At 55.8% G+C, this 15,240-nt stretch overlaps 3 protein-coding genes across 7 annotated transcripts in view; 1 reads left to right on the plus strand and 2 right to left on the minus strand.

Annotated features, from left to right (window-relative positions):
• The window catches only part of ADAM17 (ADAM metallopeptidase domain 17), a 52,510-nt gene extending 50,360 nt beyond the window's left edge, over positions 1-2,150 (plus strand). For all 4 annotated transcript variants that reach the window (XM_044262096.1, XM_044262098.1, XM_044262099.1 and 1 more), the window contains one exon: positions 426-2,150. In XM_044262096.1, the coding sequence (XP_044118031.1) occupies positions 426-785 (360 nt within the window). In that variant the 3' untranslated portion in view covers positions 786-2,150. The remainder of the gene's footprint in view (positions 1-425) is intronic.
• Positions 2,137-12,131, minus strand: IAH1 (isoamyl acetate hydrolyzing esterase 1 (putative)). Of its 2 annotated transcripts, XM_044262101.1 has the most exons (6): positions 12,038-12,131; positions 10,775-10,827; positions 6,805-6,953; positions 5,479-5,640; positions 3,821-3,942; positions 2,137-2,604 (listed from the first exon to the last, which is right to left on the minus strand). In XM_044262101.1, the coding sequence occupies exons 1-6, from the start codon at positions 12,116-12,118 to the stop codon at positions 2,422-2,424; spliced, it is 750 nt and encodes a 249-aa protein (XP_044118036.1). In that variant the 5' UTR covers positions 12,119-12,131; the 3' UTR covers positions 2,137-2,421. The 2 variants fall into 2 exon arrangements, with proteins under 2 accessions (XP_044118036.1, XP_044118037.1); XM_044262102.1 differs by lacking the exons at positions 10,775-10,827; positions 12,038-12,131 and adding an exon at positions 9,635-10,031.
• Positions 12,132-14,821: 2,690 nt separating this feature from the next.
• CPSF3 (cleavage and polyadenylation specific factor 3) overlaps positions 14,822-15,240 on the minus strand; it is a 43,487-nt gene continuing 43,068 nt past the window's right edge. Inside the window, exon 18 of the mRNA XM_044262103.1 lies at positions 14,822-15,128. Coding sequence (XP_044118038.1) covers positions 15,027-15,128 — 102 coding nt within the window. The 3' untranslated portion in view covers positions 14,822-15,026. The remainder of the gene's footprint in view (positions 15,129-15,240) is intronic.

Here is a 15,240-nt window from a genome sequence, read left to right on the forward strand (position 1 = left end):
GTAAGTACCCGCGGGCCAGTCCCGCAGATGCTCGGGGCCCTGCTGGAGCCAGGCTGCCCGGCGGCCGCCCCAGCGAGGCCCTCCGCAGCCGCGCGCCTCTGCCTGTGGGACGTCCTGCGGCGGCGGGAAGGGTCCAGGCTGGAGCCGCCCTTAGTGGCGGGAGGGAGGCTGAGCGGAGGGGAGGCGGCACCCGCCCGGGCCGGACTTAGCTGGTCAGCTCTGACCTGGTTTAAGGTTTTGACTTTCCCCGTCTTGAGACCCTGGCTTGAGGATTGTTTCTTGAGCGCTCTTTTGGGACTCACGTGGCCAGTTGTCGGACACGTGGAAGGTGGGGGAGCCTCACCTCCGGCTTTGCTTAGCGGGAGGGGTCACGGTGCCTGAGGGGACTGGGACCTGGGGCGGTCTCTGACTCGGGCTCTTCGCAGAACGTGGAGATGCTGAGCAGCATGGACTCCGCCTCGGTGCGCGTCATCAAGCCCTTCCCCGCGCCCCAGACGCCCGGCCGCCTGCAGCCCCCGCAGCCCCTGCAGGTCGCCTCCGCGCCGCCGCCGCCCCCCGCCGCCCCCAAACTGGAGCCCCAGAGAATGGACACGATCCAGGAGGACCCCAGCACGGACTCGCACGCGGATGAGGACGGCTTCGAGAAGGACCCCTTCCCCAACAGCGGCACGGCTGCCAAGTCCTTCGAGGACCTCACCGGCCGTCCGGTGACGAGAAGCGAGAAGGCCGCCTCGTTCAGGCTGCAGCGGCAGAACCGAGTGGGCAGCAAGGAGACCGAGTGCTAGGCCGCGGCTCCCGGCCTGGGGCGGCGGCCGGCGGGCTGGGGAGCCCCGGGGCGGTGCTGCGAGGGACCGCGCGGCGGAAGCCGCTTGCGGGTCTGGACCCGTCACACTCGGGAATGGCTTGTGTGCCGAGGCCCCTGTCCTTTGGAAGAGGTGAGGTGAATCTGGCTTATTTTGAGGCTTTCAGGTTTTAGTTTTTTTTTGGTTTTTAAAATACCCTTCAACCTGTGGTGCAGAAGCAGAAAATACAGCTGGATTAGGTTATGAATATTTACATTTTTGTAAATTTACCTTTGTATTGAGAACAGCACTGATTAAGGAGATCAGTTTGGGGGGTTTTTTTTTTGTTGTTTTTTTTTTTTTTTTAATACACTGTAATGATCCGCTGACCCTTGGGAGGCATTTAGCAGTTACTTGTGAGGACAACTGGAACACAGAGTTTATTTTTTGCCTTCAGGGAAAGACAAAGGAGAGAAAACGGAGTTACACATTCTTTCTAAACCGTGGGTTCTGTCTTTAGGCATTCCCAGAGCTTCCAGCAGCAGGGAGAGCCACCCGGCTTCTTCCTCAAGATAGATGTGTGAGCACGGTTTCCCAGATTCTGAGGTTAGCACTTTCTAGAATTAGCACAGTCTAGCTTACAAGCAGCCAAACTGAATGTACAGACTCCTGCCAACTGTTCAGGGCCCCAGTTCGCCGGGAAGTTTCTGTTTTCTAAGTCCGTCTAGTACCGCTGCCGCCCTTAAAAACGAGCGCCGTTCACAAAACCTGAACGACTTCGGAACGAGAGCGTGGTTTCCTCTTTGCAAACACTAGTGGCCACGAGGTACGTGAGCTGGTTCTCATCAGAGAACAGGGGTCGTGAAAGGCCGAGCTGCTTCCCCGGGGCCTGCGGCTTTCTGCCGCCACAGCTGGCTCCGGCACAGCCCCGGTGGGGACCGCAGGGGACACTGCGTTACTCCCTGCTTTAGGGCTTCAGGGCTGTGTGCATTTGCTTTGTGAAGGATAAAAATCATCAAATTGAACTCTGATTTCCTTAAAATTAAGAGTTAAAAGCTCCCCCCACCCCAGTACTGAAATGTGCTTGCAGCCAACACCTTCTAACAGAGATAATTTGTAAATTTTGAGGGCAATTAACTGAACCTGTGACAAATCAAATCTTTTCTTCTAAGGACGTTCATTACGCAGATGCCTGTTACACTAATACTTGAACTGATACCTTGTGGTGTTTGCTGTCTTAACTAGTCGTCATATAGTTTAGCTACGCTCCTGGAATCTGATAGGTGAGTGGGTGTATGTGAGAGTGAACGGTTCCCAGCTCCATGTAAGAAAATCGTTTTTTATAAAAATTAAGACTTTTTAAACAAATCTTGTCTTTACTTTTTTTCCATGTATACAGTTAGCAGGCGACCCAGGGTTGCTTCCGTAGCTGGGGCACCGAGGACACCTGCCTCAGGCAGCTGTCACAACACAGCACACCAAGGGGCAGAGCTTCCCTAAAAATTCTAAGGCTTTTATTGATCTTGGTGGCAGGGGTTCCGTGTTCCAGGGTCACGAGCAAAGATCTGATCACTCATCCTGGGATCTTTGTGGCACTGTCTGCTTCTGTAAGTCACCGGGCAGACTGGCTTTTCTGCGGCTAATGGTCCCCATCTCCCAGGAGACTCCGTTCCGGCTGGGCTTCTGCTATGTCCCGCCAGTACGGGAGCAGCAAGGGCAAAGAGCAGACTCTCTTCTCTATGAGAGGCCAGAGGTGAGAGAACAGAAACTCATTTCCCTTTGGCGACAAGTGCAGCCCGTCGGACAGGTAGGATGAGAAGTCCTGCAAGGGAACAGGGAAGTTAACCGCGGGGGGCCCGCTGCTCCCCAGCCCTTCGTGGGCTGCGGGATCACTGTCCTGTGCACATGGAGCTCCGTGACCTGCGTGCCGTGCAGTGCCCCCTCCCCGCCCCCCCGCCCCGAGCCATTGTTCCGGCTCCTCAGACGGAAGAGGCTGAATGAGCCAACACGGTGCCTTAATGTCAAAAACACGACCTGCTGTTAGGAGAGCTCGGGGCCTGGGGGCCACAGTTTCTGACTCCCCTAGTCCAGGCATGGAGGTGGACAGGCAGGTTTCCAGGCAGAAGGAACTTGTACCCCAGGCCCGAGCAAGAGCCGCTGCTCCTGGGGAGCAGGCTTTGCCCCAAGCCCACCCCTGTCCCTGCGGTGCCGGCTGGGCGACAGCTCCCCCAGACCAGCGCTTCCCCAGGCCTCGGTGCCCCGCCCTTACATTTTGGAGATCTCAGGAAAGCCCCCTTCCACCCCACTCTAGAAAATCTCAAAGGACTTTGTAAGAGCCCCCCACAGCAGTGCACGGTTCCCTCCTGGAGCAGGACAGCCCTCCCAGACCTCCTGGATGGACGTTTAGCCCAGACGAAGCCAGGACTCCGGCTGCTGCCCCGGCTGCTCCTGGCCTGCGACGCCACAAGTGGGCCAGACCCAGCCGAAGTCTGGGAGAGGCCTGGAGGCCAGGTGCTGGGCTCATAAGGGAAACGCCCAGCACAGCGGCTGCCGGGTCCTGGGGACACCGGATACGGGGAAGCGTCCGACTGCCTTCCTGGGGCTGTACTGCTCTGTGGGGCCAGCTTTCACCTTTGATGGTTGCAAGTGGGCTTTCCGGCTTCAAACAAAAGATTTGGAACCACCTCCCTCCAACTATGAATTTTAGCCCCCCACCCCTGGCCTGCTTAAGTTAATCATTTTACCTTTTAATGAGTTTTTTAATGGGGGGTTGGGGGTATTACAATAATTTGTTGGCCTGCATGTCCTTAAATGTGAACCAATTTTGGCTCCTTTATTTCACTCTGTGCTCACTTCTGACTGTCCCGGAGATGGACGCCAGCCGCTGGGTACAGCCGAGGAACCGGGCTGGGGAAGGGGTCCCCCCCAACCCTGGCTTTCTGGTTTAAGTGGTGACAGTGACAAGGGTCGTGCCTACTCAGAGCGGGGGTCCCGTCTGTGGGCTTGTGCTCACCCTGAGGCCCGAGCCAGCCACGCACCTGAGTGTCCTTCTGCATCAGGGTCCACAGGTCCAGCACGTCTACCCCGCAGTCCCGGGCGACCTGTACGCAGGCGCCCGCGTATTCACCAACAACGGAGTTCAGACGATTTAACTTGCAGCCTGTTGAGAGCCAGCGTGTGGGTGGCAGCTGGCCCTGTGCCAACCCGCGGACCCGGATGCCTCTCTGGGCACGGCCATGGCACACACCGACGGCCCCAACTGGGGGAGGATGGTCCCCCCGTGCTGTGCTACCTGACGCGGGACCAAGGACTGTGGGGACGAGGGAGCCATGGCTGGTCCCCACAGGGGACGTGGACCGGAAGTTAGAGGCAGGAGAGCCCTGCGGCGGCGTCTGCGTGGCTGGAACGCAGGCCAGAGGTGGCCAGAGGGGGCCGGAGGCCAGCAAAGGGGACGCCGGGCCAAGACCCTAAGTTTGGGTATGTGAAGCGAGACCCTGGCACTGGTGTGAAGCTCGCTGGGGTTCAGCCAGAGCAGGGCAGAGTGCGGAGGGGCTGTGGACATGTCTGCAGAGGGCCGGGCTGTGACTACTGGGGACGGTACAGGTGGCTCCCACCCGCCCTCGTTCAGAGGCCACTGTGGCCAGGAGGATGTCTACGAGCCTGTCTTCGGGAGAACTTGCTCGTAGCCTGTGGCTCAAAACCCAGCTGGCGAACCTCTGCGGTCCTCCCAGGCCTCCAGCCGCACTTTCGGGAGCGGAACGGGTCTCACAGAGCGAGGCCTACTGTGTCCCAGATGCGGACTTTTTTCTGTTCTCAAAAAATGTCACTCGCCCGGTTTTGGGACCCACGGATGGGTCGCGACCGGCAGTCTGAGAAGCGCTGACGTAGCTCTAACTGGCAGTCTGCTCGTCCAGGCTGAGCACGAAGCAGCTCCCAAGCCATCGAGGACGGCCGCCGGGGGCCCCCACGTCACCCTCCAGAGCGAGCGGCGGTGATTCAGCCGCTTCCTGGGGCTGCCCTTCAGATGTCCGCCGCCAGTGAGCCTGGTCCCTTCCTCCCTGTCTGTCCTCCTAGGGTAAACTTGCCCTATTTACCTCCTTTGGGGAACTTTCTGGACATCTCTAGATTCTGCTTCCACACTTTGAACGACGGTTTCAATCCGTCCGTTAGACCCCCACTCACACTGCCGCCCTCCCTACTGCAACAGGCAGGAACCGGATTCTGGTCACTTCTGTGTCCGGAGCACCTAGCCATCCTGGCTTAGCACCTAGAGGTACCAAGACGAGCAGTGGTGGGGACAAAGCGCCTCCGGGTGCAGCAGGAGAGCCACACGCGGTCCCCTCTACCCCGGGAGGACAATAGCGCCTGCCCGTGCCCGCCAGCACGCAGAGCCGCCTCGGTGCGGGCGCAGGAGCGGTCCTGCTGCCAAGAGCGGGGGCACAGGCGAGGCAGCAGAAGGGGCCACGTTCACACACAAATGAGCAAAGCAGCGGCTGCGAAGTCCAGAGGCCACTCCGTGTGGGGACATCGGGGTTCAGCGCCGCCGCAGGCTCTTTGCCACGCGTGCACGTGGGCTCCGGCGGGACCAGGTCGGGGCCCGCAGCCCCGGCGACGAGGCCTCAGCGAGAGACCCGTGGCAGCTACGGCCTGAGCCGGGGACCCCCATCCCCCCGCCCCACCCTGGCCCGGCGCTCACCCTGCAGCAGGCACTCCTGCTCCCACGCGGCCTCACAGAGCGGGGGCGGCGTGACGAGGACGATGCGGCTCGCGGGCACGCCGGCGGCAGACAGCTGTCGCACCATGGTGTGCAGGTTCGCCGCGTACTCGGCCAGCGGGACGTGCTGCTTGGGGTTCTCGTCTGTTGGGGGGGGGGACACACGGACACTGCACACGCGTGCCTGCTCCAAGTGACCGCAGTGAAGGTGGCGACGGGGTCACAGATCCTAGGACTCCTGACGTTGCTGGTTTGGCACAAGGACAGACACCAGGCCGGGGCGGGCGGCTCTTCACGCCGTGGACCCCCAGACCCCCGAGGCCCTGGCAGGGGGCCCTGCTCAGCTCTCCGCGCTCACATCTTACGGGTCACACAAGGGGGAGAACCGGGTCCCCCCGACGGGGCCGTGGAAACGACCTCTGCGAAGCGCATGGCGCACTGGGGCCAGGGCCTCGCGCTCACTGGACACGCAGTTGCTGTCGCTGTGGAGTCCACCGTTTGGGCCGTGCAGGCTCCCGTGCAGTGTGCGGGGACTCTCGCGGGCCCCCAGCAGGCCACACGTGGGTGCAGTGACAGGAGCAAATCCAAGCACCCGTGGCTCCCCCGCGCAGAGCTCCCCGGCGGCTGCCGGATGCTGCGAAGCGCTTCGTGTTGACCCAAGCGCCTCCAAACACGGAGAGGACACGGAGGGCGCGGAGCCACACTGTTCTCCCCCCACGGAACACTGGGGCACTTCTGTGTCCGTGAGTGACCCTCAAACACAGTCGGCTGCTGGGGGACCAGCTCGGCGCGGCCACTTCGCCACGCGACTCCCCCGCGTTCACTGCTGGGGATGCTACCATGGGTGTCTTGGCCACCCGGCCACCGGAGTGTCAGGCCGCATTTCTAGGTAGCCGAAGTCCTTTGACGCATGCCGCCGGTATCTTTCCAGAAAAATCCCAAATTTCCCCACCAGTTCCGTAAGCGTGTGCCCATCTCACTCCACACTCGGCAGCTCCAAGTTTGAGAGCTTTGGAAATCCCTTCCAGGGCGCCTGGGGGACCCAGTCGGTTAAGCATCTGCTTCGGCTCAGGTCATGATTCCAGGGTCCCGGGATCAAGCTCCACGTCGGGCTCCTGCTCCATGAAGAGCCTGCTTTTCCCTCTGCCCCTCACTCCACTTGTGCTCTCTCCCAAATAAATAAAATATTAAAAAAAAAATTCTCCCTCTCTGCCCCCGCCCCCACAGACGTGTGTGCTCACACTCATGCACTCTTTCTCAACACAGAATAGCTAAAGATGAATTAGAAAACCATAAGAATGCCCTTACCTTTCAGCGCACTGTCATTGGCACCAAAGAAAATTGTAACTGCTGCTGGGCTGTCCAGACTGTTCCCTTTTGTGATTAATCTTGGAAGAATGATTTTGGCCCATCGGGTATTATAACCTGAAAATCCGCGATTCAGAACATCACATTTTCTGAAATGAAGAATTTAAAAAATGAATTGTGGGCAAAGAACAGTTTCTAGCGCCTCTGCAGCAAGCCCCCAGCATGCACCCTCCAGGCCGTGGCACCTGCTGATGTCACGTGGCTCTGAGCGGCTTTCACTTTTTAAAACTTTAAGTCCCCTCAACACCCAACGCGGGCTCAAACTCATGACCCCGAGATCAAGAGTTGCAGGCTCTCTGGACTGAGCCGGCCGGGCGGCCCCGCCGAGCCTTCCCTCTGGGAAGACCAGTCATGTCAAATGTGGCATCCTTAAGTCTTTCCAAGATCTAGGTTGTCTTTCCTTGACGAGAGGGGTGATAAGTAACAGCAAAGGGGCCAAGCATCTTGTCTGCTGATTTGCAGACTCATGTGGGGGGTGGTGAGGGAGGTCCTGTCACCGGGAGGTCACAGCAGACTGGTGTCAATCTGAGCAAGCCTGGGCAGAAAGTCAAAAGCTGGGGCTTGAGGCTAACAGTGGTTATTTGGGGACATCATATATAGAAGATTTCTGGGAGTTTTTTACAGACTATTTTTTGAAAGGCATTTTAGGGGTGCAGCAAATGCAAAGGAACAGAGTTCCTGCACACTCCTGCCCCCCATATGCACAGGCCCCCCTCATCCCCGGGTGGCACAATTGTTGAAAGTGATAGACCTACATGGACACATCATCATCGGTGTCCTCCCCCCACCCTGTGGTCTTGAGTCAATAATTTTAATATATATACTTAAATGTACATGTCTGTAGTGTTTGTTTTGCTTCCTTAAAGATACATTGTTTGGGGGCACCTGGGTGGCTCAGTGGGTTGAAGCCTCTGCCTTTGGCTCAGGTCATGATCTCAGGGTCCTGGGATCGAGCCCCGCATCAGGCTCTCTGCTCAGCGGGGAGCCTGCTTCCCTTCCTCTCTCTCTGCCTGCCTCTCTCCCTACTTGTGATCTCTGTCAGTTAAATAAATAAAATCTTTAAAAAAAAAAAAAAACAGGGACGCCTGGGTGGCTCAGTTGGTTAAGCAGCTGCCTTCGGCTCAGGTCATGATCCCAGTGTCCTGGGATCGAGTCCGGCATCGGGCTCCTTGCTCTGCAGGGAGCCTGCTTCTCCCTCTGCCTCTGCCTGCCACTTTGTCTGCCTGTGCTTGCTCTCTCGCCCTCTCTCTCTGATAAATAAATAAATAAAATCTTAAAAAAAAAAATTCGTATAAAAAAAAAAGCAAACAGCAGGAGCTTTAAAAAACTGAAAAAGCTGAGTTTATTCTAACTCCTGCAAATACTTCAAGTATTTTTGGTTAAAGAAATACTGAGATACGGCTAAAGAACCCAATGAAAATATATCAGTAAATTTTAAAAGGATTTAAGCCGATTTAAGAATTATTAGAATGCTTTCTTAACGCTAAAACACAGACGATGTCCCTGTGGGACACGATGATGTACTTGAGTTCCTGCCCGCCATGCAGCCAGCGCACGGACGGGCACTCCCAGTAGCGCCTGACTTAACCGTAGAGCTTGGAAACTGGCTTACATTTAACGCTGAGTCAGTCCACCTGAAACGAACGTAAGTGTATGTTAACTACACTTCAAAAAAACACCAAACCAGCCGTGAATCCGTTCAGGGCTGGGCCAGCGGCTGAAGCAGACACTGAAAATTCACCCCGAGGCGCCTGGGTGGCTCAGTGGGTGGAGCTTCTGACTCTCGGTTTCCACTCAGGTCCGGATCTTGGGCTGTGAGATCCACCGCCCCCCTCCTCCCTCCCCTGCACTCCGCGGGGAGTCTGCCTCTGCCTCTCTCTGCTCCCTCCCCCATCCACGCATTGTTTTTCTCTCTTCCTCTGAAATCCTTAAAAAGAAAATTCACCCTAACGGCTCGCATAGCTGAAGAGGGAAACGTCCACCTAAGGGCCAGTGGTTTGGGTGGACCAGAAAGAACGCGGTTCTGACGCTAAAAAGGGACGGGGGAGTGGAACTGCCTGGCCTCTCAGCCCCCGTAGCCCCCCATACCAGTCAGCACCAACCATAGCCCCCCGCCCCCCCCACCCCGGTTCCCCCGGTGGACCCAGGGAAAGTACGGGGCCCCCTACGCCTGGGTTCTGCTGCCCCACTGTGGCATTTTAGTTCCTAATACTCCAGTGAACAGGGCCGGGGTGCGCGTGCCCAGCAGAGGCGGGCACTCCAGGCCGGGGGTGGGGTGGGGTGGCGGCGGGGGGAGTGGGGGGAGGGGTGGGGTGGCGGTGGGGGTGTGGAGCCCAAAGGGGTAAGAGTTCACTGAGGTGCAGCCTCTCCGTGGGCTCAGCCAGCAGCCACTCTGCCCCGCGGGCCTCAACAGGCTGCTTGTCAGCAGGCGGGAGGCAACAGACCAGACCACACAGGGTCTCCGACTGTCTTTTCTTGTAATTGCTCTCAATTCTGAAAAATAACTTCTGAGTGGTCTTCTAGCAAGCATATGTGTAAACTATCAGTTCTCACAGGATTTTAGTACTAAAATTATTCACTAGGAAACATTTGGTTTCCTGGTAAAAATTATGTGTTGGTAAAACATTTGAGATGAGGCTTTCCAGGCCACTTGAGTTATTTAGCTTTTCAGAAAAGGTTAATAGGCCAATTAAACAGTTATGGGATTACTAAATGTAAAAGCTACTATTTAGTGAGCACTGCCAAGTCCCAGGTGCCCAAGCAAGCTCACATTAGCATTTCCAAGCCTCCCAATATGAAAGCAGGTGACCTTATCTTCGGGGGCTCAGGACTTCGGGCTCCCTGAGCTGCACCACGGGCCACTTCTTAGCTGTGAGTGACCTTGTTAAAACCCTCTCCATCTTATTCATCTCATCTATAAAATCACAGGGTGGTTATAAAGATTGAATGAGTCAATGCACATGAAGCATTTTAGTTTCTGGCACTTGGTAAGCACTCAGTAAAACTTAGCAATTATAACTCTCCCATTTTACAGAAGGGAAAACCGAGTGATAATTCCATGTTTCTAGATTAAGCCCACTTAAATAGGGTGGAACTTGGGAACAGAAAAAGTTGGGAAGGTCAATTTTTTCATTTCTTGTTTAGGGCATAAAAATGAAGGAGAAAGTGAAGACATTTTAAAACACATTTCACATTTGGAAATAAAATACATTTTCTTGGTATATTAATTATACTGGTGAAAATTTTCAAATATTAATAAACTGGTAGTACATCCTGCTTATTTCTTCTAAAGAAGACAAAACTCCTGATCAGTGGACCGATATTCTAAATAGTTGTGTTTAGTGTTTTAAATGTGGGAAATATTTCTAAGTATTTTTTAACCTCCTGAATTGGGGCAGTGTTCCCCGTTTGATGACTTCCTTAGCACAAGCTTACATTACGTCTGGCAAACAGAATGCCAAGATCATTACTATTTCTGACCTATTTTATAAAGAGAATCTGGGGGAACAAAAACCGCTACCCAAAAATTACTCTAACTTTGGTTTATGAATATACTTTGCTTTCTTTCAGTTGAATTCCTTACTACTTGTTTAAATCATACCCCACCCACAGTAATAACTGAAAAAGAACTTGTCTTCTTCAGATGGTCAATAACTGTGTTTGGCTCCAAACCCAGTATCTTTTCTACAACTTTTAGGGTTTGATTTCATATCCGCAAAACTTCTGCTGAACCCCGAGCGCCTGCCCTTCCTCCTTCCCTTCCCCAACCCTGTATATACTAACCAGGAAAGGCCGGCAAAGACGAAGGAGGGATTTACTGTTTGAAACTATCATTCACTCTCTCTTCTGGGATGCAGTTACAGCTTTCCATCAATAAACATTCGAGTATCAATCTAGAAACTATTCTCACCTGACCAGCTTGTCAGCCAGTGATGCTCCCCATCCACCCTGCTGGAAAGAAAACTGAAAAAGGAAAAGTCCATTACTACTTATCATGTAACTGGCACATTTTAGAAAGGGATATTTTGGTCAGCAGCTCCTTTTGTTTTCCTCTCCTCCTCCCAGACTTTTTGTCCCTATCAACTGGATTTGAGACCGTCATCTGCATTTTATTGAGAACTAACATTGGTCATTTTTACCTAGAAAAGCTACTTAAAATTATGTATGAGAGAAAAAATCGATTGTATGTTCAGTTAAGAAAGAGGGTCCAGGCTGAACTGCATTTCCGTAATCGAAAAGAATAAGGAAGTTAATCACAGAACTCGGGGTGAACCTTTTTTAAACATACATTCTTATAAATCTGGAGAACCCTTATTGCTCTATTTGCCTAAAAAGTGATACATAAACAGAAAAGTGGTTGAGGAAGTCATATTTGAAGAGACAAATAAGGAAAAAAAAAAAAAAGGGCGCCGCGGGAGTAATTTTTGAAAGCGTTACTTCCTCCCCGCAGTAGAACATGTAGTTTTCCTTAATGGGATTGGGTGAAAATGGGATCTGCTACGTTACTCCTGGAGACACTGTATTCTTCACCAGCTTGTTCCACCAGAGGAAGCAGAGGCGAAACTGGTTCCAAGTGTTTTCTGCGTGGGACGGGCTGCACGAAACCTCAGCAGGTGACACAGGCGCCACCGCGCTCCCGCAGGGGACCCCTCCGGAAGCTGCGCGCGGGACACAAAGCGCGGTCCCGAAAAGACTGACTCTAAGGTGAGAACGAGGCGCCCCTCCTCGGACCGGGTCTCCGATTATCCCGAAACCTGACGCAAAGCAGCGAACTCGGACTTTGACACTCCGAGGCGCGGCCGGGGCGAGTCCCCGCACCTCCCCCCGCCCGTAAAACAGCCTCAACCGAACGGCCGTGCAAGTCCCGCGCCACCCACCCCGGTATCTCGGAGGCGGGGGCAACTAGGAAGGGGATCGCTGCCGGGGGCTCCGAAGGCGCGCTGGAGGCGGCGGCTGCAGGAATCCCCGGGCAGATCCCGGGCCGGGGCCGCTCAGCCTTCCGGGCAGCCCGTGCGGGGGAAGCGGGGCGCGGGGAGGCGGCCTCGCTAGCCGCGGGGCAGACGGGAGGACGGGGGCCCGGTGTGGAGCTGCCCGGCCCGCCGCTCTCTCAGCAGGGCAGGGCGCGGCCGTGGGCGCCCGAGTGACCCGCCACGTGAGGACCGAGCGGCGGTACCTGGGTGATCGAGTCTCCGAAGAGCAACACCCGCGGCCAGGCCAGAGAAGCCCCGCCGCTCGCCGCCTCGCACAGCGCCATATTGCCGCCAGCCGAGAGGCGGGGCCGGGCCGGATATCCGGGGCGGGGCGAGCGGCCGGGGGCGGGGCCGCCCGCGGGGCTGGGGGTTGGCTCCGTCGCGGTAGCGTTGCCCGCGGGGTGACGGCCCGCCGCGCTCCCGGGGCTGCAGGGCTGAACCCCTTTAGCGACCGGCCGTGCGCTGGCCGTTGCCCCGTGGAACGCTCGTTTTTGTCCGTTTCCCAGTCGGACTCGCTGCTCGTCGTTCGTCCTGTCAGGCGCGGGGCGCCCGCAGCCCTCTGCCCCGGGGAGCGCGCAGACCCTCCGGGCGGGGCGGCCTGGGCCCGCACCTCCCCGCGCCCCGGTTGGGGGCCCGAAGGGGGAGTGGCCTGGCGCCGCCCCCAGAGCCAGTGCCGACCCCACGCGGGGCCGGAGGTTTCCGCCAAAGGCCCGCGCGTGGAGACCGTGGGGAAGTGCTTCCGAGCGGCGCGGTCACCGCACGGCCGCCTCGTTCAGTGAACGGACTCAAGCATTTCTCGAGGTTTTGACCTTAAAGAACAGCTTGAGACGTCTGCAGAAGGCGGACTGTTCAAGGACGAAGATGGGGTTCGCAGGAGCGGGGAGAAATGAGGGAAGGGGGGGCCACAGCCGACGAGCAGGGTGAAGGGTAGAAGCATCTACGACCACTTGGAACCGGGTTCTTGCTGAAGGCGGGCCGGGGTAAGATGGGGGAGGGGGGATTTGAGCAGGTGCCCGGCAGGACGCCGGAGGGGCCAAGGACGGAGCCACGGGGCGGGTGGGGTCGGGGCCGGCTACTTCGAAGAGCCCCAGGAGCTCCAGGGCTCAAGTTTGCTCAGAGCCCTTGTCGCCCCAGCTGTGCCCCGCAGTATGACGGCCGTCGCTAAAAAACGAGCCAGAAGGATGCTCTCAAACACCTGAGCATGGAAAACCCGGCGGGCACGCGCAGCGGCGCCCCGCAGACCCACCGCGCTGCGGCTGGGGCGTCGGGGGGGGAGCCCGGCGGGAGAAGGGCTGGAGCCAGAGAGGCGGGAGGCGCGACGCAGAGCCTCAAGTCTCCGCGCCAGCAGCTCCCCATCTTCAACTAGAATCGTGGGGAGCTTCCGAATGTGCTCGGAAAGGATCCTCACTCCGGACCAACGAACTTGACGTCTGCTGCCGCGATGTGCGCCTCCGTCTGTTTTTACTGCCCGCAGGCGACTCCCGCATGTAGCAAGGCTGAGAACAGCTGGCTTAGCTAAGGCGTTTGGACTTGACCCTAATTACAGGGAAGCTCTGGCGGGCCTTCGGCAGGGAGGGCTTGAGAGCAGGTGTGTGTGTTTCCGGAGTCAAACGGAGGGGGTTGTGTGTGTGTGTGTGTGTGTGTGTGTGTGTGTGTGTGTGCGTGCTGTGGCAGGAACCGGAGGGGTGTGTGTGTCTGTGTGTGTGTGTGTGTGTGTGTGTGTGTGTGTGCTGTGGCAGGAACCGGAGGGGTGTGGGTGTGTGTGTGTCTGTGTGTGTGTGTGTGCTGTGGCAGGAACCGGAGGGGCCAGGCTGACTGGGACTCGGAGCCACCGTGAGAAGACTTGAGCAGTTTAGAATCCTTAAATCGGTCACCTCAGGGAGAGGGACTAGGGGAAAAGGCACATTCCCTTTTTACTGTACATATTCTGTCTTATTAAGATACATAGTTTTTTTTTTTAATTAAAAAGGTTTTAAATCTCTCAAAACAGGGGCGCTGGGGAGGCTCTGTTGGTTGAGTGCCTGACTCTGGATTTCGGCTTAGGTAGTGAGATCGAGCCCTGCTTTGCACTCCGTGGTGGGCAGCAGTCTGCTTGGGATTCTCTCCCTCTCCCTCTGCCCCTCTTGCTGGTTCTCTTGCTTTCTCTAAACTAAAATCTTTCTTAAAAGTCTATCATAACAAAATCTTAGGTGACACAAAAGGTGACCCTTAGAGCTTTGGTTTGGGCCAGAGACAAAAGTAGGGTGTCTTACAGAAATAAATAATTCAAGTAAAATTTCAGGTTTGTGCACTCAAGCTTGTCACAGCAATGCAGAGAAGGAGCGCTTGGTGGCTGCAAGTCACCAAGAGGTGAGGCAAGGAGAGACTAACAGGGTCAGTGGAATTTAGAGACTGTGGTTGGCGAAGACCTTCAGCTTGCTAGTGCGTGTGACCGACTCTCAAGGTGGGCGTGAAGGTGAGGGTGAGCTTCTCGTGCTTGCTCCCCCACATGGGGCAGTCAGACCTATGCGTGGAAGCAGACCCCAAGGAACACCCCGGCTGACCTGCTCCCGCAGCACACCGCCCCCCACGTCCTGTGTCCAGTTATCACAAGTCTGAATTACAGGCGCTTCAGGAAACTGGCCTAGTGATTTAATTTATACACAGAGCAATTCCACAACTCACACCTGAATCCCCTGGAGCTTGAGGCATAAAAATAATAGCCTGAGTATTTCTGAATTGCATGTGTAGATACTACACAAAGTATCACTGAATCCCAAAAGCCTTAATTTTACAAATGTAAAAATTAAGGAATTTGCCAAGAGTATCAGGAAGGAAGAAACCGAAAGGCACTTGAGTGATAATCTCTATTCCCGCTCAAAATACGAAATTGAAAATACAAGCCATCATGCGTTTTCTTAACAAGGACACCAAGACATTCTGATTGGGTTGCTACAAGCAGATCTGGAAGGTTTCACTGGCAGCAGCACACGTGCCTAGAAGCAGAATCAAATTCTAAAATAATAGTTTATTCAGTAGTTCTGGAATAACGGACACATTAGTTGCTAATTTAGTAGCACTCCAGCTGCTGGAATTGAGGCCATTGGAGATCACAGGTAACTAGGCTACTCCCAAGAAACTAATGTATTTTAAGTAACAGAAGTTGAGTCAAGCATAAGAAAAAGCGTTCTCAGATCCGGAGCTGTCCCGTCGTCAGTGAACGGGGGTGAGCGCCTCGTAGAGCCTCTGCGCGGCCAGCTCCACCATCTCCCGCAGGGACTCGTCGTCCTCGCTTCCTTCTTCGCATTCCACCGTCTGCAAGCGAAAGCACACACGGGCCTTTCGCCCTAAGTGTCTACCAGTGCTACCTGGAAGACAGGCTGATCCTCTTCAAGAATCATCTCCCCACAGAAGCCTGGGGGGGGTC

The sequence above is a fragment of the Neovison vison genome, chromosome 8 (genome assembly GCF_020171115.1).
Source record: "Neovison vison isolate M4711 chromosome 8, ASM_NN_V1, whole genome shotgun sequence".
NCBI lineage: Eukaryota > Metazoa > Chordata > Mammalia > Carnivora > Mustelidae > Neogale > Neogale vison.

Bases quoted from the DNA above. Each gene is read 5' to 3' on its own strand.
- IAH1 (XM_044262101.1), bottom strand. From the start codon at position 12,118: ATGGCGCTGTGCGAGGCGGCGAGCGGCGGGGCTTCTCTGGCCTGGCCG. The intron at 10,828-12,037 runs GTACCGCCGCTC...TTCCTTTTTCAG, and splicing joins TCGGAGACTCGATCACCCAG to TTTTCTTTCCAGCAGGGTGG. The intron at 3,943-5,478 runs GTGAGCGCCGGG...GGCTCTCAACAG, and splicing joins GCAGGAGTGCCTGCTGCAGG to GCTGCAAGTTAAATCGTCTG.